The sequence below is a fragment of the Plecotus auritus genome (genome assembly GCF_963455305.1).
Source record: "Plecotus auritus genome assembly, chromosome: 4".
Taxonomy (NCBI): domain Eukaryota; kingdom Metazoa; phylum Chordata; class Mammalia; order Chiroptera; family Vespertilionidae; genus Plecotus; species Plecotus auritus.
Window position 1 is genome coordinate 47,628,690 of NC_137775.1, and position 25,863 is coordinate 47,654,552.

General features: G+C 44.2%; 1 protein-coding gene across 3 annotated transcripts in view; it reads left to right on the forward strand.

Moving 5' to 3' along the window:
• Positions 1 to 25,863, forward strand: part of FAXC (failed axon connections homolog, metaxin like GST domain containing) — a 65,093-nt gene that overhangs the window by 21,231 nt on the left and 17,999 nt on the right. For all 3 annotated transcript variants that reach the window (XM_080663765.1, XM_080663766.1, XM_080663764.1), the window contains one exon: positions 4,728 to 4,951. In XM_080663765.1, coding sequence (XP_080519891.1) covers positions 4,728 to 4,951 — 224 coding nt within the window. The remainder of the gene's footprint in view (positions 1 to 4,727; positions 4,952 to 25,863) is intronic.

A 25,863-nucleotide genomic window follows, 5' to 3' on the forward strand; every position in this document is an offset into this window, starting at 1 on the left:
AGGAGCTGGTGTCACAACAGAATCTAGGGACAATCAGAGTGGCAGGTGAAAGGGGTGGGTGGTAGGGAAAGAGTAGGATATCTGGGTAGAGGGAACAGCCTTTGCAAAAGTTTAGGGACACAAAAGAGGGGTTTGGGAGGCACATGTAATTCTGTATGGTGGCACATGGGAGGCAATGCAGGGGATGGGTCAGACTGTGGGAGGGGGCTGGTGTGTCAAGCAAAAGAGCTATGGGTAGTTAATGAATGACTCTGAGAAGCATTGTCATTCTAATACATGATCAGATTTGTGTTTTAGGAAGCTCTTTGTGGTAAAGGGTTTTCTGGAAGGCCTTGAGGGGATGTCAGGAGACCTGCTAGGAGGGTTCTGTCCTCAAGGTTGAGAATGATGAAGGGCTGAACTCCAGTGTTAACTGAGTTGGAGGAAAGGGCGAATTCCTCCAACTCAGTGTGACTAGCTGTCGGGAGTGAGGGATGGGAGCAGTGAGGAATAGCTCCTGAGCTTCTTTCTGGCTCAGGTGAGGAGAAGCAGGTTGGAAGGGAAGGAAGATGACGAGTCCAGTGTGGAAGTGTTGGTTTTGGGTTCCTGAGGATCCCTCACGAGGGTCCCTGGATCTCAGGACAGAGGTCTGGGCTGGATATGGAGTTGGGAGTCATCAGTTTGAAATCGTGGGTGGGAAGTAGATCACTCCATGAGTGAGAAAGATAGAAGGAGTAAAGGTAAAATCTTGGGAACATGTAGGAGGTGGGAGGAAACGCAGTGGAGACAGACGTAGGTTAAAGAAGAATTCTAAGAAATATGCCAATATTGTTGGATTATAGAGAATTAAAGAAAGATAAATATGGAAGAAGGTTGATTTGGATTTTGCAATAAGGAGGGATTGTGGACTTGGGCAGGGTGGTTTCAGTGGAGTGTAAGGGGTGGGAGCCCTGCCATGTGGACAGAGTTTCCAGGCAGCGTGGTTGCAAGAGGAGGTGGATTCGTGGTTGTAGTGGTATGGAAGCATGTGTCAATGATGTCTTGGACCTGTAGTAACTGATTTAGGAATCCATGAAGTTAAAGTTCATACACACTTCACAGACCCTGAAAGAGCCTTCCTGGCCCTCATTGCCTTCTCTTCCCTAACACACATCTATATATGGGGCCCCGGGAAGGAAAGAGAGGAAAGAAATCAAGAATAGGACAGGAAAGAGAAGGGAGAAAGACCAGACAGTTTCTGAAGTTACTTTTAACTGCAAAATTCTGAATCAACCCAGTGTTCCTTCTTCTGTGCCCTGCATTCAACTTGCTAATGCAGGCAGGGACCTTACAGTCTTCCTTGCCTTGGTAGAGCTACTGCCTGCCCAGCTGTGCGGCCCAGACAGGTGCCTGTCCCACCCCCACCTGCTGCTCTACCCATTGGTCTTCAAAAACTCTTTCCCCATTGCTGCATCCTCATCTTCTGCACCTGCCCTCCTCTCCTGCTCAACAGAGGAGATGGAAGTCATCAGTAAGGAGCCTTGAACCTCTCTGCAGCTCCTCATCTCTTGCAAGCAGTGTCCCTACTTCTGTTTATCTCAGAGAAAGCGGTGCCCCTGCTTCTCTCCAGGCTGGCCCTTCCAGCCCGGCTGCCTCCTCTTCTTACTTGCCCTTGAACTGCGGTTTCCCCACTCCTTACTCTGGAAACTTCCTTAGGCAACCTCATCTCCTCTCACAGCTTTAAACTGCCACCGATGCCCCTGCCCACAGATTCTCTATCTGGACCTAAACTTGTCTCCTGAGTTCTCAACCTGCTGGACTCCTCACTCAGGGGGTTCCATGGAACCTTCAGATGCAACAAGTTAACTTATCTTTCATCAACGAAGTCTATTCCACCTTGTGTATTGCTAGTATTGGCTAATAGCAATATCGTCCACTAAAACCATCAGCCTGGGAGAAAAGGCCTAGTTTCTCCTTATACCTCATCCTGCATATCCATTGGCCTTTTTCTCATATCACAGCATTTTTCCTATGCGTGCCCTGTTCACCATCCCCTTGCCATTGTCTTAGTTCAGTACATCATTTCATGTCTGGTCTTGCCGTGGTCTTCTAGCCAGCTTTCCTCTGCCAATTTCTCTACCTTCACTTCTTCCTTCACCATCAATCTGATCATGTTTCTTGTCTGCTTAAAACCTTTTAAGTGTTTAAATTTTGCTTTCAAAATCAAGTTTAGCCTCCTTTGCTTCAGATCCATCCCGATCTGATCCTTGCCCACTCTTCCAGCCCCCAGACACTTACAAGCTTCCTCAGGCATCCTGTGCCCCAACCCCCATCCTGAAGGTCTTGCCACTCATCCACCAGCCAGTGTTCTTGCTGCACCCACCTTCGCCCTCTGCCCTGCTTGGGAGTTTCTGCTCATCCTTTAGGATCGTTATGCTTATGACAAAACCTATGTAATTTGCCTACAAATAATGCATTTCCCCCCCGCATCAACCTTTCAGCTTAGAGCCATAGTATTCCTCATTTTGACACTTTAGATGCTTCCTGGTTGCTATTATTACCTGGCCATACTTAATTTAGGATAATTTAGTTTTATTCTCAGATCACTGACTTCCGAAATAATGAAGGATGATATAGCCTGTTTATTTAGATCTAGTACAATTAGAATGAATGTGCCGAATTATTCTAAGAGAATGTGAACATTGACACCTTAATTACTTAATTGCAGGTGTAAAAAGAAGAGCAAATACAAAAGCATTTAGCTTGAATAGTTTTAAAGAATTTACTTGAATAAATGTGAGCTCTTTCATAATAAAAGCTCCATTGACTCCTCTTGACTGCACTCATTGATTAGTCACCATTGCCATATACCTTTTCCTTTTCTCACCAAAATCCATTGCTTGACTCCTCAATAGTTTATTTTGAGAGACTTTTAAAGAAGAGGTACACAAACCCTTCTAACAAGATTTTTAAACATTCTTTTAAAACGGTAATAAAGCCTTAGCCAGTTTGGCTCAGTGGATAGAGCATCGGCCTGTAGAACAAAGGGTCCCGGGTTTGATTCTGGTTAAGGGCATGTACCTGTGTTGCAGGCTCCTCCCCGGCCTGTGCAGGAGGCAACCAATCTATGAGTTTCTCTCACATTGATATTTCTCTCTGTCTTTCCCTCTCTCTTCCACTCCTTCTAAAAGTCAATGGAAAAATATCTTTGGGTGAAGATTAAAAAAAATAAAAATAAATAAATAGGTAATAAATGGTTGCAGTACAGAGAATATGTTAAAATTGGTTGTAAGACCTTTCAGTAAAGATCAGGAATGCTTAAAAATTTTTAGAAAAATCTTTTGCTTTTGTTTTTTCCCCTAATTTTTATTTAGTAGAAGAGCAAACCCTAAAATAAAAAATGAAGAAGAACAATATAAAATGATCAGAATTTCAGGTCCTATTTTCAGGTGTATTTTTTTTTCTTGAGGTGGAAAGTAGCTACAATTTACTATCATCCCTTGTGTTCTCTCTGTAAAAATATTTTTTACTCTTCTAATTATTTTGAAGTAATGATTACTGCTATATCAACCAACATAGGAGTAGAGATGACTGCTAATGCATCTTTTATTGCACATTATGAGGAAAAACTAAATATCTTATGCCTATAGCCCACAGCTACATTTTTCTCAGTCTTCAATAGGAAACCCTTTAATTTCTTTAACTTTCTCCCCGCCCCGCCCCCCACATGTTTATATTGATTTCAGAGAGAGGAAGGGAGAGGGAGAGAGAGAAACATCAATGATGAGAGAGAATCATCGATTGGCTGCCTCCTGCACACCCCACACTGGGGATCGAGCCTACAACCCAGCCATGTGCCTTGACCAGGAATCGAACTGCAATCTCCTGGTTCATAGGAATCTTTAATTTCTGTCTACCAACACTGTTAACTGTAAAGACATTCCTGCAGTTGCACAAGTACAGAGAACAAGATCAGCAAGGGCCTGGGTGTCAGCCAGCATGAACAGTGAATAGCCACCTGTTACATAGGAACACACGGGCAAGTGGGAAATGATTCCACCAAGTTCCTTTGGTGTTTGTAGCCACATCAGAGTCCTAAAGAACAGACTGAAGCAGAGTTGACTTTTTGGAGAGCAAGTTGTTAATGTAATACTTATAATTTATGTAGTTTATTATAAACATGAACAGGTATACCTACTCCCTAATCTTTTCGCAAAGGCAAAAGGTTTCTTTAAAAAAAAATTCTTTGTTATCATGAAATATAAAGTACATACACAAAGTATACAAAACAGAAATGTGCAGCTTGATTAATTAACCGAACATAACCTGTGTAACCATTGCTTTGATCAAGAAAGAGAATGAAGCCAGCACCCCAGTCATTGCTGCCTCCTCCCATTGCCCCCCGTAGGTACGCTCTATGAAACCTTTTAAAGTGGGTTTCTACTTGTTTTCTGTGGGGTTGCCTAAGAGAAAGCAAAAGCATGGCCTTGTGGGTGGGTGATGGGGACGGTCTGCTGGTGGGTGGCAGGAGCGGTTTGGTGGAATGGTGGCATGACATCGTTATCTGAGTTTGTTACTGTGTCTCCCAACGCGCCCCAAGTCCAAGCATCCACTAAGGCCCGTGTAACACCTGCCATGCTTTTTTAGAAAAGCTGCAATGATTCGGTTCCTCCAGGGTGTGCCAAACCCTGACCCACGCGTGGGGAGTTGACCCGTGGAGTTGCTATGTATCTAATGCACAGTAGTAACTTGTTTCCACACACTTCCAGGACATTAGCTTATTGCCAGTGGGTGGACAATCTCAATGAGACCCGGAAGATGCTCTCTCTTAGTGGTGGTGGTCCCTTCAGCAACCTGCTGAGGTGGGTCGTGTGCCACATAACGAAAGGAATTGTGAAACGCGAGATGCACGGCCACGGCATTGGCCGCTTCTCAGAGGAAGAGATTTACATGCTGATGGAGAAGGACATGCGGTCTTTAGCAGGGCTTTTGGGTAACGTACCACACCTTCTATTCCATATTTTCTCTCCTTACTTTTTGCATGATTAGTAAAGCACTGTTAGTTTACTGATTTAAAATTTGATTTGGGTTGGTTTCTTTGCTTCCACGTGTAGGTTTCAGTCCCACCATGGGCTTAATTGTGCTGGGGAAGTCCCTCCAGGAAGAGCGAAGAGCGGTGTGTGTCCAAGGGCGGGTGAGGATGCTGAGAGTAGAGTGACCCACCCTCATTCACCTGTTGGCTGCAGGTGGCTGGGCTGATGTGATTCTGTACTGGGCAGAACTTGAGTCTTAGCTATAATGATTCATAAATATGATTTCAACTTAGGAGCTTCTATGTGTGAAATGATGGCCTCTCCTGGGGACAACTCTATGTACAGGGAGCCAAGCTCTCTATGTGACTAGTCGTACGACCTAGTCCTTCGGGCTACTGATTTTGTTTGGGGAGAGTGGGGTTCACTGACCCTCTCTCAGCACCCTCATCTCCATTCTGGAGCAACTTAGAGACCTCACCTCTAGGAAGTGGGGTTTGGGGTTTGTTTTGTTGAAACCCTCCTGGTGCCCTAGGAACTGGGGGCTGTGCTGGGTGTAGTCTGCCCCCTGCAGAGTGACCCACTCTGGCTCTTTCCTGCTCCACATTCCAGATGGTTATTGGACCTGAATCCTCCCCTGAACCCCAGCTTGCAGGAGGAGATCCCAATGGCACATTCAGCCCTCACATTGGTTCTCAGCAGCTTTGTTACATGGTGGTGCGGGGTGGTGGTGGGCCTGGCTGGGCTCCTACTCTCAACAGGCATTCAAAAGCACTGCCTGACTTGAAGATTGACACTGTCTAGACCTTCTGGTGCTTTTCCTCTCTGAGCCAGGTGGGCCTGCCTGATGTAGTTATGAGTGGAATTAGTCTCCAGCTTGTCCTATTCCGTTAGAATGTTAGACTGGACGGACGCCCAGCCTCACAGAGCAGGTGTGCCGAGGGCCATTTCTCCTTAGCAATGGTTCTGTCCACTCCTGGCTTCCTCCCTTCCTCACCAGCTCACACTTTGGGGAGCCCCAGCAAGCCAGGCATGGAGCCCTTGAAGTTAAGATTGAGATTATGCCAGTGACATGCTGCTCATCTCTCACAGTGTAACAGTGGGGTTCCTTAACCAGAGAGGGGTGGTCATGACCTTTCTGGAGCATTTCTGGTTGGGAGAACCAGGGGGCAGGGTGCTAGCTGTAATAGTGATGACTGTCAATGTTTCTCTGGCATGTATGACTTGGAAATGCTTTCTCCCCAATTGTGGTGAGATGGGAGGTGAATGAATTGCTAATAGCTAGGCTGAATACCTGGCAAGTGTTCAAGACGGCATCACCAATCTAGATGATTTTCTGCAAAGAGAAACAGTGGCTGCTCAGAAGCTGAGTGAGCTGGAGTTAGGTGCTGTATGGGGCCCAGTTGAACTCTCCCACAGAAGAACTTTTTCTGCATTGGGGAGGGAGAGGCTCTTTGGCTGAACATCATGGTTTTTCTTACTAAATGAGGCAAAAATCATCTACTTCTCCCTACACCCAGGAACAGAGATTACTTTTAATGTCCAATGCCTAAGAGACTCAAAATGCAAAATGACTTTTTGTTGGGATTGTTCAAGAGTTGGGGAAATTGCCCAGCTGGCATAGCTCAGTGGTGAGCGTTGACCTATGAACCAGGAGGTCACAGTTCATAGGGCACATGCCTGGGTTGTGGGCTCAGTCCCCAGTGTGGGGTGTGCAGGAGGTAGCCGATCAGTGATTCTCTATCATCATTGATGTTTCTATCCCTCTATCCCTTCCTCTCTGAAATCAATTATATATATATATATATATATATATATATATATATATATATGTATATATATATATATATATATATGTATATATATATATTTAAAGAGTTGGGGTAATTGTTTATGGATATGTTTGATTCATCAGGATAAATTAGATATTGACGTTTCAGTTTAATTGACATCAGTGATTGGAACACCTCTATGTCCAGGAGCTGGGGAATACAAAGATGAATTGGAGGTTGTCCCTGCTCTCAGGGAGCTTACCGTCCAGTGGGAGAGATGAGACTTTAGAGTATGAGTAGGAATGGATGGCCCTGAGATAGTGAACCATTTTCTTTTGTTTCGTTTTATGGCCTATGAGTTAAAAATGGCTTTTACATTATTAAATTATATGCACAAAAATGCAATCGAGATTAATTGTAGTCTGGGAATCCTAAAATGTTTACCGTCTGACCCTCCAGAGCAGTTCGCTATTCCCTGCCCTAGAGGAGGAGCCATGCACAAGGCGGGCTGTGCAGGTTGCATGACGGAGCTTTATGCCTTTGGGGTTTCATACTTCTGCTCTGGGGACACAGCAGAAGCAGGATTGAATGTGGGGAGAACTGGAAGGCCACACAAGAGGTGGCCGTCGTGCTGGCCCAAGAAAGTAAACAGTCATCCGAGTGAAGAAAATAAGGAAGGATCTTCCAGGCAAATAATGAGAAAGGGACCCATGAGTGAGGGGCATTTTAGGATCAAAATAGTTTTTTTTTAAAAAAAATATATATTTTATTGATTTTTTACAGAGAGGAAGGGAGAGGGATAGTTAGAAACATCGATGAGAGAGAAACATCGATTAGCTGCCTCTTGCACACCCCCTACTGGGTATGTGCCCGCAACCAAGGTACATGTCCTTGACCGGAATCAAACCTGGGACCCTTGAGTCCGCAGGCCGACGCTCTATCCACTGAGCCAAACCGGTTAGGGCAGGATCAAAATAGTTGTCATTGATTTAGATTTCCTGGGCTTTGTGAGTTGAGTTCATACCCTTCCTTAGGAGGCTGGCTTCCCAACAAAGAGATATTAAAACTTCAGGCTGACATGCATAAGTACTTGAGGAGAAATGATCTCTTTTTGGAGCTGCTATTGAGTGAGCCAAGTAATAAAGTGGAATTTGTTAATAGAAGTCAGAAAAACAAGCTGATTGCCAGCCAACTATACTTGACTAATGAAAAATGGAAAACACCTTTCTTCCTTGCCCAGCCTGAAGCCTTTTATTAAGACATAAAGATGGCTTGGCGAGTCTCTATTTTTCAGAATCCTTGTTGACATTGGTTTGGCACATGTCAAAGATCCAGATCTCTTGGTTATTTTAATAAACAGCAGTATGTGATCTCAACGATTTAATAAAGAGTCTAGGGAGGCCAAGTAGTGCTTCCTTCCAAAGGTAGTAAGATGACTCACCTGCCATGCATGCTTCATGGCCACCCTTTTCAGCATGTATAGTTAACAATGTGGTACAGATTTTCAGGATGAATTAAAAAATAAAATAGTTTTTAGGTACATAGATATTTGATGGACCACTTCATTCTTAGCTAAATAATATATAAAAGACGAAAAGAAGCTTTTGTGATTAGTAACAGAAAATTTCTAGCCCACTTTTAACCAAAAATGCCTTGGGGGTTTCATACCTCCAGCCTGGGGAGCCTCACTGTGGCAAAAAAGTGGTGCTATGGCTCAGGAAGTAGGTGGACTGAGGTAGAGTGAGGGGATCAGGGAAGGGTGTGTGTCAAGGAAAAGGTAAAGAGAGTATGGCTGCAATTATGCCTGGAAGTCTAGGCCAGAAATCTTGGAAAGTCAGGGTGCCATTTGCAGAACCCCTTAGCCCTCTGGCATGCCAGGGGAAGGGAGAGCCAGTCTCAGTGAGCCAGGAAGCTGGGGTCTAGGAAGAAACAGATTAGGGAAGGGAATGTGGTCACTATAGTAAGGGAGCCACCCTCTTTAGGGAGTATGCCTTTCTTGTCTCTATTGACCCCTAGAACTCAGGCTGGGGTCACAGTCTGCAGAATGATGGGGGGTGTGTTTGTGATAGTTCAGATTGTTACAAAGGAATCATAAGGAAGCTGTGCATTTATCTGATGGCAATAAGGCAGCACAGACTACTAAAATCGAATGTTTCTTTGCTTTTAATTGAACTGTTATAGACCGTATAGGGTGACACAGTAGTTATCTGTGGGAAAACCAAATGCATGATTGGTAAGTAAAATTGGTTCGGGAGAGATAGTCATATATGGGGAGAATAATAAAAATATGGTTTCAGTCATGAGGCTCAGCTGTGCACCATTGATGAGCAATAAATATGTGTTGGATGAAGGAAAGACCTAATGAATGTCAGGGTGCATTTAGCAGATAGCCAATCTGGACTCCAGCATCTGTGGACCTGGGAGTACTTTCTGAGCAAAAAATTGAAATTTGTAAATGCATTTAAGAGGTAGAATCAGAAATAGTGATGAGGTCACCAGGTGGCACCTGCAATTTTTTGTAGAAGAATGTACTTTTCAGTCATGGCTAGAGACTTAGGAGGGAGAATATTCTATATAATAAAAGGCTAATATGCAAATCGACCAAATGGCAGAATGACTAGTCGCTATGATGCGCACTGACCACTAGGGGGCAGACGCTTAATGCAGGAGCTGCCCCCTGGTGGTCAGTGCGCTCCCACAGGGGGAGCACTGCTCAGCCAGAAGCTGGGTTCACAGCTGATGAGTGCAGTGGCGGTGGCGGGAGCCTCTCCCGCCTCTGTGGCAGTGCTAAGAATGTCTGACCAATGGCTTAGGCCTGCTCCCCATGGGGAGAGGACCTAAGCCGTCAGTTGGACATCCTCCAAGGGCTCCCAGACTGCAAGATGGCACAGGCCAGGCTGAGGGACCCCGCCCCCCCCCCCCCCCCCCGCCCAAGTGCACGAATTTCGTGCACTGGGCCTCTAGTACTTGTAATAATTGGAATTCAGACAGAAGGGCGATGCCTTTGACTGAGGGCTATGTGAGTCTGGCTATATGGTCAAACACACAAAGGTGTGCAGGGCTCTTTGTGGGGGCTGAAGAGACAGCGGTGAACAAGTTGAGAGACTAGAGCTGTGGGAGACAGAGGATGTTTAAGAGCTAAGCAGTGAGCTGTGGTGTCAGGAGGTTGGAGTCCAGTGGGATAGCTAAAGGTTTTTTTAAGGGTATAAAGTTAACTGACAGCAAGGAGAAAGTCAAAATACTTAACTCATAATTTGCTTCTAGATAAGTAAGAATTGAAATACAAACTAGGTGAGAAGGTCACAAGAGAGCACTTCAATATTTGTAAACAACTAACAGACTAATAAGCACACTAATTATTTAAATACTATTTTTGTATTAGTTATATACCAGGTGCTATGCTAGGCTCTTGGAAAACAAAGATGAGTGAGCATGGTCTCTATTTTCAGGAAGCTTATAATCAAGTCCTAGGATGTGAAAAGTGTCCCAATGATGTATTAAGATGTGAAAAATTTCCCATGTGATCTTGGAACTCTGATTGTAGTCTTTCAGAAATGGGAGGGATAGGGAAAATGTCAGAAGATGGAGATAGGAAATTGTTCCAGTTTCTAAAAGGGGAGGGAGAAGTAGAGTCCCATAGTGAAATAAAATACTAGAATGAATTGCTAAGTAGATAGTTTTCATGAAGGACTGTCATTGGTTCATTATGAATAAAGCACTGTCTCTTCCTGACTTGCTGGACTTACTAGTTGGATGGACCATCTCTTTAATTCTTTAAACCATAGGACACCATCTCCCATGATATTCTTCTGGGCAAGACGGCTGGTTTTTCAAAGGGGGCTTCGTGGACCTGTGGTGACATCGAGGTTTGTCGAGTGCTCTGGTGGGGAGGAGAGGGATTTCACCTGGAGCAGCATTTTCCTAAAGAGATTTACAAAGTGACAGCAGAAGATTGAGGCATGAGTTTGAAGGCTCATCAGTAACAGGTCTTATTACTGAAAAATAGTTTACCACATTATGCATTGTAAACTGTTTTCCTAAGGTTATGTTTGTTTTCTGATTCTTTACGCACTTGTAAGAAACATTTTTTCCCCTTTGGATTTTTCCTAATTATGTTTCTTATGTGAATCGGTGCTCCAATCCTTTGTCCATTTTTCTATCGAATCTTGGGGTTTTTAAAAAAACAGAATTGATCTATTTATATCTCACAGATATAGTCTCTGAGTGACATTTGAGGCCATATTTTCTCTGTCTTACTTGGAATCTTAAAGGTTTTAATGACTCATGGTCATCCTCTTCAATCCCAACCCCACTGTAGGCATTCACAGTGCTTGTGTGGACCTTTTGGCCAACACCTCAGAGCCTTGAACCCTGACCCTGCAGTGAACTCCGCTCCTTCTATTGAGCTGCCTTCTGCCATAGGCCAGCTCCAGGCTCAGGCAACACCTGGGCTGTCTGACATCTGACCAGGACTCAGAGCTTGCCAGCATACTCCCTCTTACACCACCCAGTTTGCTTTTTAGTTCCATTAGAGTGGTTCATCTAAATGCACATGAGACCTGTAAGCTCTCAATCATTTTAGACTAAAATCTAAATTCCTTTTCTTCACAATCTGAATTCTACTCACATCTCTCCTTATTTCCTCCTTCTCCCTACATGCACCTTGATTCCTACCGCACCAAGTTATCCTTGGATCCCTGAAGCCCACTGTGCTGTTTTTCAGCTTCATGCCTTCCCATAGGCTTCCCTTGCCTTGCTTAATTTGACAGATTCTCAAGACTTACTTCCACTTACTTAAAAACTTCTGACTGTTCTCCTCAACCCCCTCCAACCTCATGGGGCTCCTCCCTACATTGGGCGTTTCTCTCCTCTCCTGCTTCATTCTTGGCGTGCTTCCATCATGGAAGTACTACATTGTACTTCTCCAGCTCTTCCTGTGCTTCTCCCCTCCCTCTGGCTATCCCCCAACCTGGCCTGTGGACATTGTCATTTTGAAGGAATTGGCTCTGACCCTGGTATCTAACAGGAGGCCTAGTAAATAATAGGCAGTCAATAACTATTTGCTGAATGAATACTAACTTCCAAAAGGAATTCGAGGCAATCCACATATAAGACAGGGAAATATATTCAACATTAATACAAAAATTTTAGGAACCAATTTAGAAAAAAAATTGTGTTCTTGGAATGAGTATTTCTGTAATTAGGCACAATTTAACTTTGAGTGTTTTGGCTACCAAGATGAAACGGTAAATGTATGGGGCAGGTTTGCATTTATTTTCTAGGAAAAGAAAACACACAGGTTTTTTTTCAAATGGGACAATTTAAAAAAAAAAAAATCTTTATTGTTCAGATTATTACCTATGTTCCTCTTTTTTTCCCCCCCATAGCTCCCCTCCACCTAATTCCCCACCCCATCCCATGCCCTTACCTGCCCCCCCACCACTGTCTTCATCCATATGTGTAACATTTTTGTCCAATCTCTTCCCGCACCCTTCACACCCCCTTTCCCCCAAGAATTGTCAGTCCACTCCCTTTCTATGCCCCTGATTCTATTATATTCATCAGTTTATTCTGTTCATCAGATTTTTTATTCACTTGATTTTTAGATTCACTTGTTGATAGGTATGTATTTGTTGTCATTTTGTTGTTCATAATTTTTATCTTTACTTTTTTTTTCTTCTTCTTCTTCTTCTTAAAGAATACCCTTCAGCATTTCGTATAATCCTGGTTTGGTGGTGCTGAACTCCTTTAGCTTTTTCTTATCTGTGAAGCTCTTTATCTGACCTTCAATTCTGAATGATAGCTTTGCTGAGTAGAGTAATCTTGGTTGTAAGTTCTTGCTGTTTATCACGTTGAATATTTCTTGCCACTCCCGTCTGGCCTGCATAGTTTCTGTTGAGAAATCAGCTGACAGTTGTATGGGTACTCCCTTGTAGGTAACTAACTGTTTTTCTCTTGCTGCTTTTAATATTCTCTCTTTGTCTTTTGCTCTTGGCATTTTAATTATGATGTGTCTTGGTGTGGTCCTCTTTGGATTTCTCTTGTTTGGGGTTCTCTGCGCTTCCTGGACTTGTAAGTCTATTTCTTTCACCAGGTGGGGGAAGTTTTCTGTCATTATTTCTTTAGATAGGTTTTCAATATTTTGCTCTCTCTCTTCTTCTGGCACCCCAATAATTCGGATGTTGGTACGCTTAAAGTTTTCCCAGAGGCTCCTTACACTATCTTCATATTTTTGGATTCTCTTTTCTTTTTGTTTTTCTGGTTGGGTGTTTTTTGTTTTCTCATATTTCAGATCTTTGGTTTGATTCTTGGGGTCCTTTGATCTACTGTTGAATTTCTGTATATTCTTTATTTCAGACAGTGTATACTTAATTTCTGACTGGTCCTTTTCGATTTTTTTGGCATTCTCATTAAGATCTTTAAAGGTCTCACTAAGTTCCTCAGAGGTTTTTAGCAGATTCTTGAGTAACCTTATAAATGTCGTTTTGAACTCTATGTCCAATAGTTTGCTTTCCTCCATTTCTTTCATTTGTGACATGTTTCTTTGTCTCCACATTTTGGCTGCTTCTCTGTGTTGATGGAGTGGCTTTGTGTGGTAGGTGACCTATAGGGCCCAGTGGTTCAGCCTCCCCAATCACCTGAGGTGGATACTCTTGGTGCACCCCTTTGTAGGCTGAGTGCACAGTCTTGTTGTAGTTAAGCCTTGATTGCTGTTGGTATACCGGGAGGAATTTACCTCCAGGCCAATTGACTGTGAGGACCCGCTATGTCTATAATGGAAGAACTGCTGTGCTGTAGACACCCTTATGGGGCAGGACTTGTTTCAGTGGGGCTTTGGTGCTCACTGAGTCTGTCTCTTGAATGTGTCACTTATGGATGTGAGGAGTTGAAATCTGGTGTCGTCTTACACTGACCACTAGGTACACTGGCTTCTGAATCTCCAATGGTGTGCAGGTCAGCTACTGTCTGAGGCCACCCAACAGGAGCTACAGAGAGGTCTGCAGATTTCTCTTGGTCTGACCAGAGCTGCAGTTTGTTAGGTTAAGCTGCAATAGGGCAGGCCATTTATATGCAAAAGCCACTGTGCACAGTTTGGGTGGGTTTGTAAATTGGACGGGGTGGGGTCTTAGGGAGTCACTAGGGCGTGGCAAACAGCGATGGCTGCCAGTCAGCTGTCTCTGCATCACCGCGTTTCCCAGTCCCCGCGCCCCGTGCCCCAGTGCAGTAAAGAATGAGTCCTGTGCGCAACTCTGCAAGAAAGCCACCCTCACTTTCTGACCCGATGGCAGACAGTCCAGCTTCTCCCTGTAGGGGTCTGGGTCCCCAGAGTCTTGCCAGAAACTGGAGTTCAGAGTAATGGGGAGCTGTGTCTCCCTTTGGGTTGAAAGAAACAGTGCACCCAGTCGCCAACCGCCATCCCAATTCGCACGCCTGCGTACCTCAGCTTTTCCGCACTTGTGCCCGTCTCAATGCTCTTTTCTCTTTCCTTCTAGTTGTAGAACTTCTACTCAGCCAGCTTTCTTGTGGTTCTGGGTGATAGACGTTGTGTCTTTTAGTTGTAGTTTTGGTGTGGTTGTGAGAGGCAGCACGTACACGCCATCTTGGTTTTCGGGACAATTTTTTTTTTTATCCTGATTCTAGGAAGAAATTCTTCAATGGATGTTACATAAGGGAGATTGGATTTCCTTAAATACAGTGCTTTTGTTTTTCTTTTTTGGACAGTGCTTTTGAATATAAACATTTGTAAAAATTTTCTTAATGAAAGCTCCAGATTTTACATTGAATTGCAGCCTCAAAGGCATTTGTTTGGGGACCTACTTTAATATAATTCCAATATTTTTTTCTGATATAATATACATTATAAAAGGCCAGGGGCCGTCATGACCTAAACGACCAGATGGACGACCGATCACCAGGATGTGCCTGGAGCATCTCTTGGTCCCTCCCCCATGGCCCACAGGCTCCTATGACAGCAAGGCTGGCATCTGGTGGGGCGGAGGGGGGGTGGCAACGGGGCTCGGCGGTGGCTGCGGATCAGGTCTGGAGAGAGGCCCAGAGAGAGAGGCAGGGCTTGATCTGCAGCTGCCATGGCTACTGATGAGGCTTGGAGAGAGAGAGAGAGGCAGGGCCTGATCAGCAGCCACTGTGGCTGCTGGCGAGGCCAGAGAGAGAGAGGCAAGACCTGATCCGCAGCTGCTGTGGTGGCTGCGGATCAGGCCCGGAGATAGGCCCAGAAATGCTGACTGGCATAGAAACCAACCAATCAGAACCTAATCTGGGTGAACTGCTAAGGCAGAACCTAAGGTGGGGGCTGAGGAGGACTTTTAAGGGCAACAGCTGTTTGGTGTAAGGTGTAAGAAAGCGGTTCAATTTTTTAATGACTGGTTTGGCAGTATAGTGCATATGGCTGGCTATCAGTCCAGATATAGGGATTATGTATTTTTGTCTGCCAAGAGCATCTCCTCCTGCTGAAAAAGGCTCCCCTCTCCCCCGATTTAAACAATCCTATCCTATGTAATCTATACTAATAAAAGGGTAATATGCTAATTAGACCAGGTCAACCAGCCATCTTCCGGATGTCCGACTTCCTTCTGGATAAAGCCATAGTGGTGGGGGCTGAGGCAGAAGCAGTTAGGGGTGATCAGGCCGGCAGGGGAGGGCAGTTGGGGGCAATTGGGGACCCCACAGGGATCGGGCCTAAACCGGTAGTCGGACATCCCCCTAGGGGTCCCCAATTGGAGAGGGTGCAGGCTGGGTTGAGGGACCCCCGTCCCCCATGCACAAATTTCATGCACCGGGCCTCTAGTTTATTATAAAGGTGGATCTTAGAGAACCTAGAGGTTTTGGTAACTTACTCTACAACCATTGCATAGATACCTCTTAGATCCACTTTCTAATGTTATTTTTTGCAAGGAGGGGTTGAGGGCAACCTTTGGCTGGTCCTGAGTCAGCTATTTTATGTTTAATTCCTTAGTGACTACCAGAGGTATACTCTTACATGTTGTTGGGTAAAGAGAGTTCTTCTGTATTAGATGGTCCAGCCTTGGACATTCTCTCAGGAGAATTTAAGGGCTCACTTGCTGTGCTGCCTGGTTAGAAGGCCATCTTGGCTTTATGGAAGGTGAGCTATAGCAGTATGGAGCAAGGTCAAACTAGTTCTTCATGAACTATTTGCTCAAGTACATATACAAGCCTTTGGGTTCCCCAGAGTTCTGCATCCTAGAGTCCTATACTATCAAGTATTTGGAGGGATAATTTTGGTCTAAACAATTTAAGGGCAAGGTATTATAATATAGTTGCCATTCACTGAAAAATATATTTATTGAGTACTTACTGTGTGCTGGACACTAGGATGGGTACTAGGGGATCCAGTTTTAGCTCTCAAGTGGTGATTTATAGTGTGATTTCTTTCATTGATTTTACAATTTAGACAAAAATCACAAGAGAACCACTCTGATGAGACTGTCAGGGCATCCAGGTAGCAATAAACCTCTAAATAGCTAAGTTCATTCACCTGTTAAAGGAGGTCACTCAGCCTTGTCCATTTAAACATTGGAGGATGGCTGCCAAATGTTATAATTTAAGATTTAACATTTTTTTCCTTGACCCATTATTAGTGAACAAGATCCATTGGTTTGGATTTTTTAAATAATTTTTTTTTCAAACATACAGTGGAAGAGTAGTCCAATGAATAGCTTTTATAAGCATCACCTTGATTTAATAGCTATTAACATTTTGTTACAATTTTTTCAGTTATTTTTTTGGGTGTGCGTGTGTGGATGTATTTTACAGAAAATCCAGATATGATGATGTTGAACCTCCAAATACTTTTGAGTGTATCTCTGATGTTTTCCTCCTGCAGTGGGCAACCTTTGAGATGGCCACCAATGATCCCACCTCCCAGGGTTCTTCCCCTTGTGTAATCCCCTCTCTTGGACTTGTTGATTTGCTTCGACAAATAGAATATTGCAGAAGCAGTAGGATGTCCCTTCCAAGATTAGGCAACAAAAAGACAATAGCTTGCATCTTGGGCATCCTCTCTCCTGCTCTTGCTGGCTCACTCATGTGCACTAATGGAAGTGAGCTCTTCTGTGAGTTGCTCAATGGAGAGGTCCACCTGGCAAGGACCAATATCTCTGGCTAAGAGCCAGCGAGGACTGAAGCCTGTAACACCCATCTGAATGAGTGTGGAAACAAGTGAGTCAGGCCTTGAGTGACATCTTGATTGCAGCCTGTGAAAGACCCTGGCCCAGAGGCACCAGGCTAAGGCTGCATAAATTCTTGACCCACAGAAACCATGAGGTAATAAGTGTTTGTTGTTTTAAGCTGCTAAGTTTTGGGGTAATTTGTTATTCAGTTAGTAATAACTAATGTACCTACATAGCTCCAATCCCATTAACCCCAGTAGGTACCTCCTGGAGCAGCTGTTGTGTTTGAAGAGTAAAGCCATGTTGTCAACAGATAATTTTTTCTGGCAAGGTGGGTGGTGGGCACCAGATCTCATTTGCCTCAAGTTATTTAGATGAAAGGTTTTACATCACTTAGAAATCTTATCGTTCAATCTCTCAAGAGACAAATATTACTACCTATTCCGATTCTAGCAGGCATATTCTCAACTTAGCTGTGAAGAAACCTGAATGTATTCAAGATTATGGAGCTTGGCACACAAGTTTTCTGTTTCTGGATTCACTAATCTTTGAGGAAGCAGTCTGCTCTGGGGAGAGTTATAGGGAACATTCTTAACCATTTAATAGTCAAATACTTGAATAATAGCTTTCAGTAGGGAAATAAGGCCTCCTACAGTAGGTGATAAAAAAAAGTTCTGCACTTGAAGCATCATACAGAATTTTGATTTGATGCCCATCATACTCATGGGTATATCATTTGAGAAAGTGTAGGACTTCCATTTTAAGTAATGAAGTCGATAGTAATTTGATTTCTTCCCAAGAGGCCTGTGTCTATTGAGTAAATAAGTAAGGTCCACCACTATGGGCGGGTCCTAAACAGTTTTGATGGTTAAAAATCTTCACCGGTTTTTAAAAAAATATATTTTAAAAACTGCTTCCTCAAAGATTAGTGAATCCAGAAACAGAAAACTTGTGTGCCAAGCTCCATAATCTTGAATAGATTCAGGTTTCTTCACAGCTAAGTTGAGAATACTCCTGCTAGAATTGGAATAGGTAGTAATATTTGTCTCTTGAGAGATTGAATGATAAGATTCTACTTCTAAGTGATGTAAAACCTTTCATCTAAATAACTTGAGGCAAATGAGATCTGGTGCCCACCACCCACCTTGGCAGAAAAAATTATCTGCTGACAACATGGCTTTACTCTTCAAACACAACAGCTGCTCCAGGAGGTACCTACTGGGGTTAATGGGATTGGAGCTATGTAGGTACATTAGTTATTGCTAACTGAATAACAAATTACCCCAAAACTTAGCAGCTTAAAACAACAAACACTTATTGATTTCAGAAAGGAAGAGAGAGATAGAAACATCAATGATGAAAGAATCATTGCTTCCTGCATGCCCCCTACTGAGGATCGAGCCTGCAACCCGGGCATCATTGCCTTCTGCACGCCCTCTACTGATCCTTGACCGAAATCAAACCTGGGACCCACAGGCTGACGCTCTATCCACTGAGCCAAACCAGCTAACGTTCTTTACCAGGTTTTGATAACTGCTCAGAAGTTTGAAAGTGGATGAGGATCCTGGGATCCATAAAATAAAGAAAAATCCTTTGGAAATGTGGAGTCTGTTTGCATGACCCTGATGGCCAAACCCCACACCTTCCATTAGAATATATTACTATTCAGCTTTCTTAAAGGGAGGATATGTTTCTTATAAAAGGATTTGAACTTAAATTTCAACATGACATTGAGTTCTATCTGATGTGTTGTTTTATGAACTATACCAGACTTTAGGGGACTACCAGATGTTCATTATTGGATAAAGAGAGAGAATAGCTGATTGCCCAAATATAGGACAGCCAAGACAGAAATGAGATTAAGGGGAAAACTTCTCCTGGCATGTAGTTTGAGTTGAGTGCTCTGTATTCTTTTTTCTCAGGAGGTTTATTTGGAAAAGTGAAACTGGGGAGCCCTATATAACTTTCATTGTTGCTAATCTTCACCCGAGGATATTTTTCCATTGATTTTTAGAGAGCATGGAAGGGAGGGCGAGAGACAGAGAGCGAGACACACATTGATTAGTTGCTTCTGGCATCTCAGGGCACCAGGGATCAAGCATGCAGCTGAGGTACATGCCCTTCACTGGAATTGAACCCATGACCATTCAGTCTGTGGGCCAGACGCTCTATTCAATGAGCCCCCATATAACTCTTAAACCCTTAATCTCACCATTTCAGTCAAATATGTAGTCAGACACAGAAATAACAATATTGCATCAACTTAAAGAAGAGCGACAAATAGCTCTGGCCAGTTCACAGTTGGTTGAGAACAAAAGGTCGCTGAATTGAATCCCAGTCAGGACACATGCCTGGGTTGCATGCTCAATCCCTGCTGGGGGTATGATGTTTCTCTCTCCCTCTCTCTCTAAAAATCAATAAAAAAAAAAAAAAAGAAGAAGAAGGCTGCCAAAACCGGTTTGGCTCAGTGGATAGAGCGTCGGCCTGCGGACTGAAGGGTCCCGGGTTCGATTCCAGTAAAGGGCATGTACCTTGGTTGCAGGCACATCCCCAGTAGGGGGTGTGCAGGAGACAGCTGATCGATGTTTCTCTCTCATCGATGTTTCTAGCTCTCTTCCCTCTCCCTTCCTCTCTGTAAAATATCAATAAAATATATTTAAAAAAAATAAGAAGGCTGATCAATGGTCAGTAACACTGTGTCATCGTTAGACATGTTCTCTAAGACTGCCAGGAACTGTTGTTTAATGTTATTAAATTATATTAATAAGTGAGTCTGAGAAGGCATTTGCCTCCTCCTGAGAAATACTTTCCTAATCTAGATTTCCTGTGTGCATTTTTCCACAACTTGCTGCAAAGTTTTCTGAAATTATAATATATGCCCATGGAGGCTTTGAGTGGAGTTCAGGAGGTGCTCACAAGGACTGAAGTACAGAGAAGCAAGGGCAACCTGTTCCTTGTAGTGGGGAATGTACGTATTTCTGAGTTTCATCATAGGGGGTTTTAAGAGCCAGGATGTCAAAGAGAAGACTGGGAGGAAGCGGTGAGATGATTGGTTTTGATGGTCAGTGGGAAATGGATCAGGATAGTTCATACAAGCTGAAAAAAAATTCTCTCTTGTGTGTTCTTTCAGAGAATCTTATAGGAAATTGCAGGAATATCTAATTGCATCCATAATGAACTCCGAGGAGAGATTAAATTTAGGGGCTTCTTCTGTTGTCCCCATCACCCACTTTTATCTTTTCCCAGAGCGTGAGCCAATTGGTGCAACTAGTATATGGCAGAAAATTGTCAAAGTTGATGATTTTAATTCTGAGATTTATTCATAGGACCATGAATAACCTCACATACAAGATAACACCTCCCATCACCGCCCCCCGCCCCCCCCCCCCCCAGCTGAAAGAATGACATACTTAGTGATTTTAGACTATGTTGGGAATATGAACAGGAGCTCTTTAAAGGAAGTGGCCAGTCATATTATTTCTGACAAAGAGAGTTTGATCAGGAGTATAAGAGAACAGAAAGTAGATTTTATTTTCTCTGTATCTTTGGGAGAGTCACATGTAGAACAAGAGCTTAACGAATGAGTGTGTTCTTTGAAGGTTGGCTGGCAAGATTGCTATGCCCTGTGCTGTCCTTGGGGAAAATACTTAAAATCTTTGTTTCTCAATTTTTCTTAAATTCCCAGTTAATTAAAGGTGAGAGGAACAATTAAAAATATGAATGGTATCCACATTAACTTCACTGAAATTATCTGTTTAAAAATCGTATCCGTGCTCTAGTATAGGGGACTCTGTGTAGGTGAAAGACACAATTACTCTTTGTTTCTTAGACTAACAGAAAGTGAGTGCTTGAAAATATGACTATTCTCTTTAATTTCTCTCTTGAACTTATATTTTCTAACAAAGCCAGTCTTTTATCTTTTATATGTACAGAACTTGAAAATTTAGCTAAATGGTGTAAGTGGAGCTGATAGTGACCATTAGCTGATGGTGACTAATTCTGGGAATAGAATTCATAATGGAGGAAGCAGATGCGATGCACAGGTTCATTTCTATAGCCATTTTCAGTGTTTGGAAAGAAACTTTTTACCCACTATTCCACAGTGATATATGTGAAAACAAGTAATCAACTTTTACTTAGAACTATGTTAGTAGAGATTTACTTTCCTGGGAATAGGAAATATGGCCATGCATTCTTTGTGTGATTCCAAAGGAAGAACCGGGATCAATGGTGGAAGTTCTAAGGAGACACGTTTTGTCTCAGTATCAGGAGCTATCTAACCGTAGAATAGTTTGCCCTGCCCGCGAAGTGATGGAGATGTTCCTAGTGGGCTGGGGTTGAGGAATGTGGGGTAGGGAAGTGGGAAAAGGGATTCCTACACTGTGAGAGATGTTGGACTGCTTTTGTCCACAGGCAGTACTTGTTCTGATTATTGGTGATGAGTATAAAATAATTCTGTAAGTTAGAATAGCACCTTCTAGCTTGCAAAATGCTTTCACATTTTCACATTATTATGTATACTAGAGGCCCGATGCAAGAAATTTGTGCAAGGGGCTTGGCCCTCGCAGCCGTGGTGGCCTACCTCGGCCCTTGTAGCTGTGGCGGCTTGCCTCGGCCCTCGCAGCCCTGGTTTCATCCGGAAGGACATCTGGGAGGTCATTTGGCTGTTCAGTCTAATTAGCATATTATGCTTTTATTATTATTATAGACTAGAGGCCCGATGCATGAAATTTGTGCCAGGGGCTTGGCCCTTGCAGCCCTGGCTGCCTCAGCCGGCCCTCGCAGCCCCAGCTGGCCCTCACAGCCCTGGCTTTGTCTGGAAGGTCGTCCCGACGATTGTTCTGCTGTTCAGTCTAATTAGCATATTAGCTCTTTATTATATAGGACTAGTGGCCCGGTGCATGAAATTCGTGCATGGGGGTGGGGGGTGTTCCTCAGCCCGGCCTGCACCCTCTCCAATCTGGGACCCCTCGAAGGATGTTCGACTGCCGGTTTACAGGGATTGGGCCTAAACCGGCAGTCGGACATCCCTCTTACAATCCGGGACTGCTGGCTCCATCCACTCACCTGCCTGCCTGTCTGCCTGATTGCCCCTATCCATTCTGCCTGCCGGCCTGCTTGCCCCCAACTACCCCCTGCCGCCAGCCTGCTCGCCCCCAAATGCCCCCCCCCCGCCAGCCAGATCACCCCCAACTGCCCCCCGTGCCAGCCTGCCCACCCCCAACTGCCCCCCCTGCTGGCCTGCTTGCCCCCACCTTCCCTCCCCACTGGCCTGCTCACCTCCAACTGCCCCCCTGCTGGCCTGCTCACTCCAAACTGCCCCCCGCCCCCGCTGTCCTGATTACCTCTAATTGAACCCCACTGACGTCCTGCTCACCTCCAACTGGCCCCCCTGCTGGTATGCTTACCCTCAACGGCCCCTGCCATCCCATCCTGGCCTGATCACCCCCCAGCGAGCCAAGGTCTCAGCCCCTCCTTTTTTTCTTTTTCTTTCTTTTTTCAGCGCCTCCTTGAGCGGAGGCCAGGGTTGGCTGGAAGCAAGTATCTAGGATTTATTTATCTTCTATAATTGAAACTTTGTAGCCTTGAGTGGAGGCCAGGGCCGGCCAGGGCGGGAAGCTTGGCTTCCTCCATTGCCGGGGCAACCCTAGCCTCCTGCTTGCTCCAGCTCTGTGGCCAGCCGCCGTCATGGTTGGGTTAATTTGCATACTCACTCCTGATTGGCTGGTGGGCATGGCTTGTGGGTGTAGCGGAGTGATGGTTACTTTGCATGTTTCTCTTTTATTAGTGCAGATATTTAAATCCTCACCCAAGGATGTTTCTTGATTTTAGAGAGAGAGATTGACGTGAGTGATAAACATCAATTGGTTGCCCCTCCCCCCACATGCACCCCAGCCCCAACAGGGGATCGAATCCACAACCTAGGTATGTGCCTTGTCTGGGAATCGAATTAGCAATCTTTTGGTGCATGGGATTGTTATAGAAAACCGGAGAAGAACCAAGCAATACTTAGAGAGATGGAGTTACATTTATTACGTGCGGGTCCAGAGGAAAATGTCTCTCAAATTCTGGGCCCCAACATGAAGGAATTTTCCCTATTTATATGTTTTTACCTTCTTTGTCTCCCAAATATGGGTGTTTCTGGCCCCTTTTGCAAGTTCTTAAAGAGCCCCTATGTGCTGGGGCCTTGAGACTTCAACCAAAGGCCTGGCCTGGTGCCAGCACTGATAATTTCATCCGGGGAAGGTTTAATGGCCTCTCTGAAGTGGGAGTAGTCTCATTTATTTTATTATTTAAGTAAGCAAGCATTTACAGAAGCCAAATAGCAGGGTTAAAATTTCAAACAGCAGTTTTTATATAAGATGGATGTTTCAGGATGATGCTCAACCAATGAGCCACACCTGCCAGGGTTCTAGTGGGACTTTTTTTTTTAATTTAATAAATCTTTATTGTTCAGATGATTACAATTGTTCCTCCTTTTTCCCCCCATAGCTCCCCTCTACCTGGTTCCCACCCCAACCTCTGCCCTTATCCCCCGCACTGTCCTCATCCATAGGTGTACGATTTTTGTCCAGTCTCTTTCCACACCCGCCACACCCTTTCCCCCCAAGAATTGTCAGTCCACTCCCTTTCTATGCCCCTGATTCTCTTATATTCACCAGTTTATTCTGATCATCAGATTATTTTATTCACTTGATATTTAGATTCACTTGTTGATAGATATGTATTTGTTGTTCATAATTTTTATCTTTACCTTTTTCTTCATCTTCCTCTTCTTAAAGAATACCTTTCAGCTTTCATATAATATGGTTTGGTGGTGATGAACTCCTTTAGCTTTTTCTTATCTGTGAAGCTCTTTATCTGCCCTTCAATTCTGAATGATAGCTTTGCTGGGTAGAGTAATCTTGGTTGTAGGTTCTTGCTGTTCATCACTTTGAATATTTCTTGCCACTCCCGTCTGGCCTGCATAGTTTCTGTTGAGAAGTCAGCTAACAGTCTTACGGGTGCTCCCTTGTAAGTAACTAACTGTTTTTCTCTTGCTGCTTTTAATATTCTCTCTTTGTCTTTTGCTCTTGGCATTTTAATTATGATGTGTCTTGGTGTGGTCCTCTTTGGATTCCTTTTGTTTGGGGCTCTGTGCGCTTCCTGGACTTGTAAGTCTATTTCTTTCACCAGATGGGGGAAGTTTTCTGTCATTATTTCTTCAAATAGGTTTTCAGTATCTTGCTCTCTCTCTTCTTCTGGCACCCCCATAATTCTGATGTTGGTACGCTTGAAGTTGTCCCAGAGGCTCCTTACACTATCTTCATATTTTTGGATTCTTTTTTCTTTTTGCTTTTCCAGTTGAGTGTTTTTTGCTTCTTTGTATTTCAAATCTTTGACTTGATTCTTGCGATCCTCTAGTCTGCTGTTAGATCTCTGTATAATATTTTTTGTTTCAGTCAGTGTATGCTTAATTTCTAGTTGGTCCTTTTTCATATCCTTGAGGGTCTCACTAAATTTATCAGCCTTTTCTGGAAATTCTTGAAAAACCTTATAACCATGGTTTTGAACTCTATATCCAGTGGTTTGCTTTCCTCCATTTCTTTCATTTGTGATCTGTTTCTTTGTCTCCGCATTTTGGCTGCTTCCCTGAGTTGATAGAGTGGCTTTGTGTGCTAGGTGTCCTATAGGGCCCAGTGGCTCAGCCTTCCCAGTTACCTGAGGTGGACACTCTTGGTGCACCCCTTTGTGGGCTGTGTGCACAGTCTTGTTGTAGTTAAGCCTTGATTGTTGTTGGTATTCACTGGGAGGACTTGACCTCCAGGCCAGTTGGCTGTGAGGATCAGCTGTGTCTACGCTGGGAGAACTTCTGTGCTAGAGACACCCTTATGAGACAAGACTTGCAAAAGCCTCTGTGCTCAGCTTGGATGGGGCGGAGTCTCAGGGCGGAGCAGACAGCATTGGTTTCCTGTCAGCCCTGCCCTAATAGGCCCCTGTGTCTCAGTGTCCCCTGGTAATTGCTGCAAGCACCTCTGAGAGAAAGCCACCCTTGAGTTCTGCCTGCTGCCAGACAGTCCAGTTTCTCCCCGTATGAGTCTGGGTCCCCAGAGTCTCGCCCAGAACTGGAGTTCAGCACAGTCAGGAGCTTTTGTCTCCCTCCCGCTTGAGAAAGCTAGCCGTGCACTCAGTTTCCAGTCCTCTCTGCGCGTGCGTCTCAGTACCTCTGCCTCCAGCAGTTCCTCTGAGTCTCAATGTGCTTTCCTCTTTCCTTCTAGTTGTAGAATTTCCACTCAGCCAGCCTTCCTGTGGTTCTGGATGATGTCCTTTTTGTCTTTTAGTTGTAGTTTTGAAATTGTTGTGCGAGGCAGCAGTTTAGGTGTTTACCTATGCCGCCATCCTGGTTTCTCCTCTGGTGGGACTTTTAAGGCCCACATTGCTCTTTGCTTTTCTCCTCTTCTTCCCTTGGTTCCCGTGCTTACCAAACCCAGCGTGTATCAACTCTGTACCTTGCTTGTTCTCTCAGTTGGGCTTGAATCTTCAGCCATCCCTCAGGGAGTCTGATGTATCCTGAGTCCCTCACCTCCCAGTGTTTCTGGTATATTCAGCCTTCATTTGCACTCACTAAAGGTTCCAGTCCACACTTCCAACCTGGAGACTGACAGGGAGTTACAGGTACTCAGATATTTCTCAGCTGCTTCTGTTCATCCCTACAGAAGCCAGTGGGTGGTTCAGCTACTGCTCCTAGGAAAAGGAAATATGGCCATACATTCTTTGACATGCCTGCTTCTTCAGAACCCTTCAGAAGTGTCCTCAATGCTTTGGTTTTGCTAAAACCCTCAGACTGTGAGATCTGGGACCGCTGGGAAGACCTGGAGTGCTCAGACTTGAGACTTCAGCTTGGATTGGCTGTCTCTAAGAAGTCAAATCTAAATGCAGGTTCCCTCTTAAAAACACTTCCTGCCAAGGTCCAGA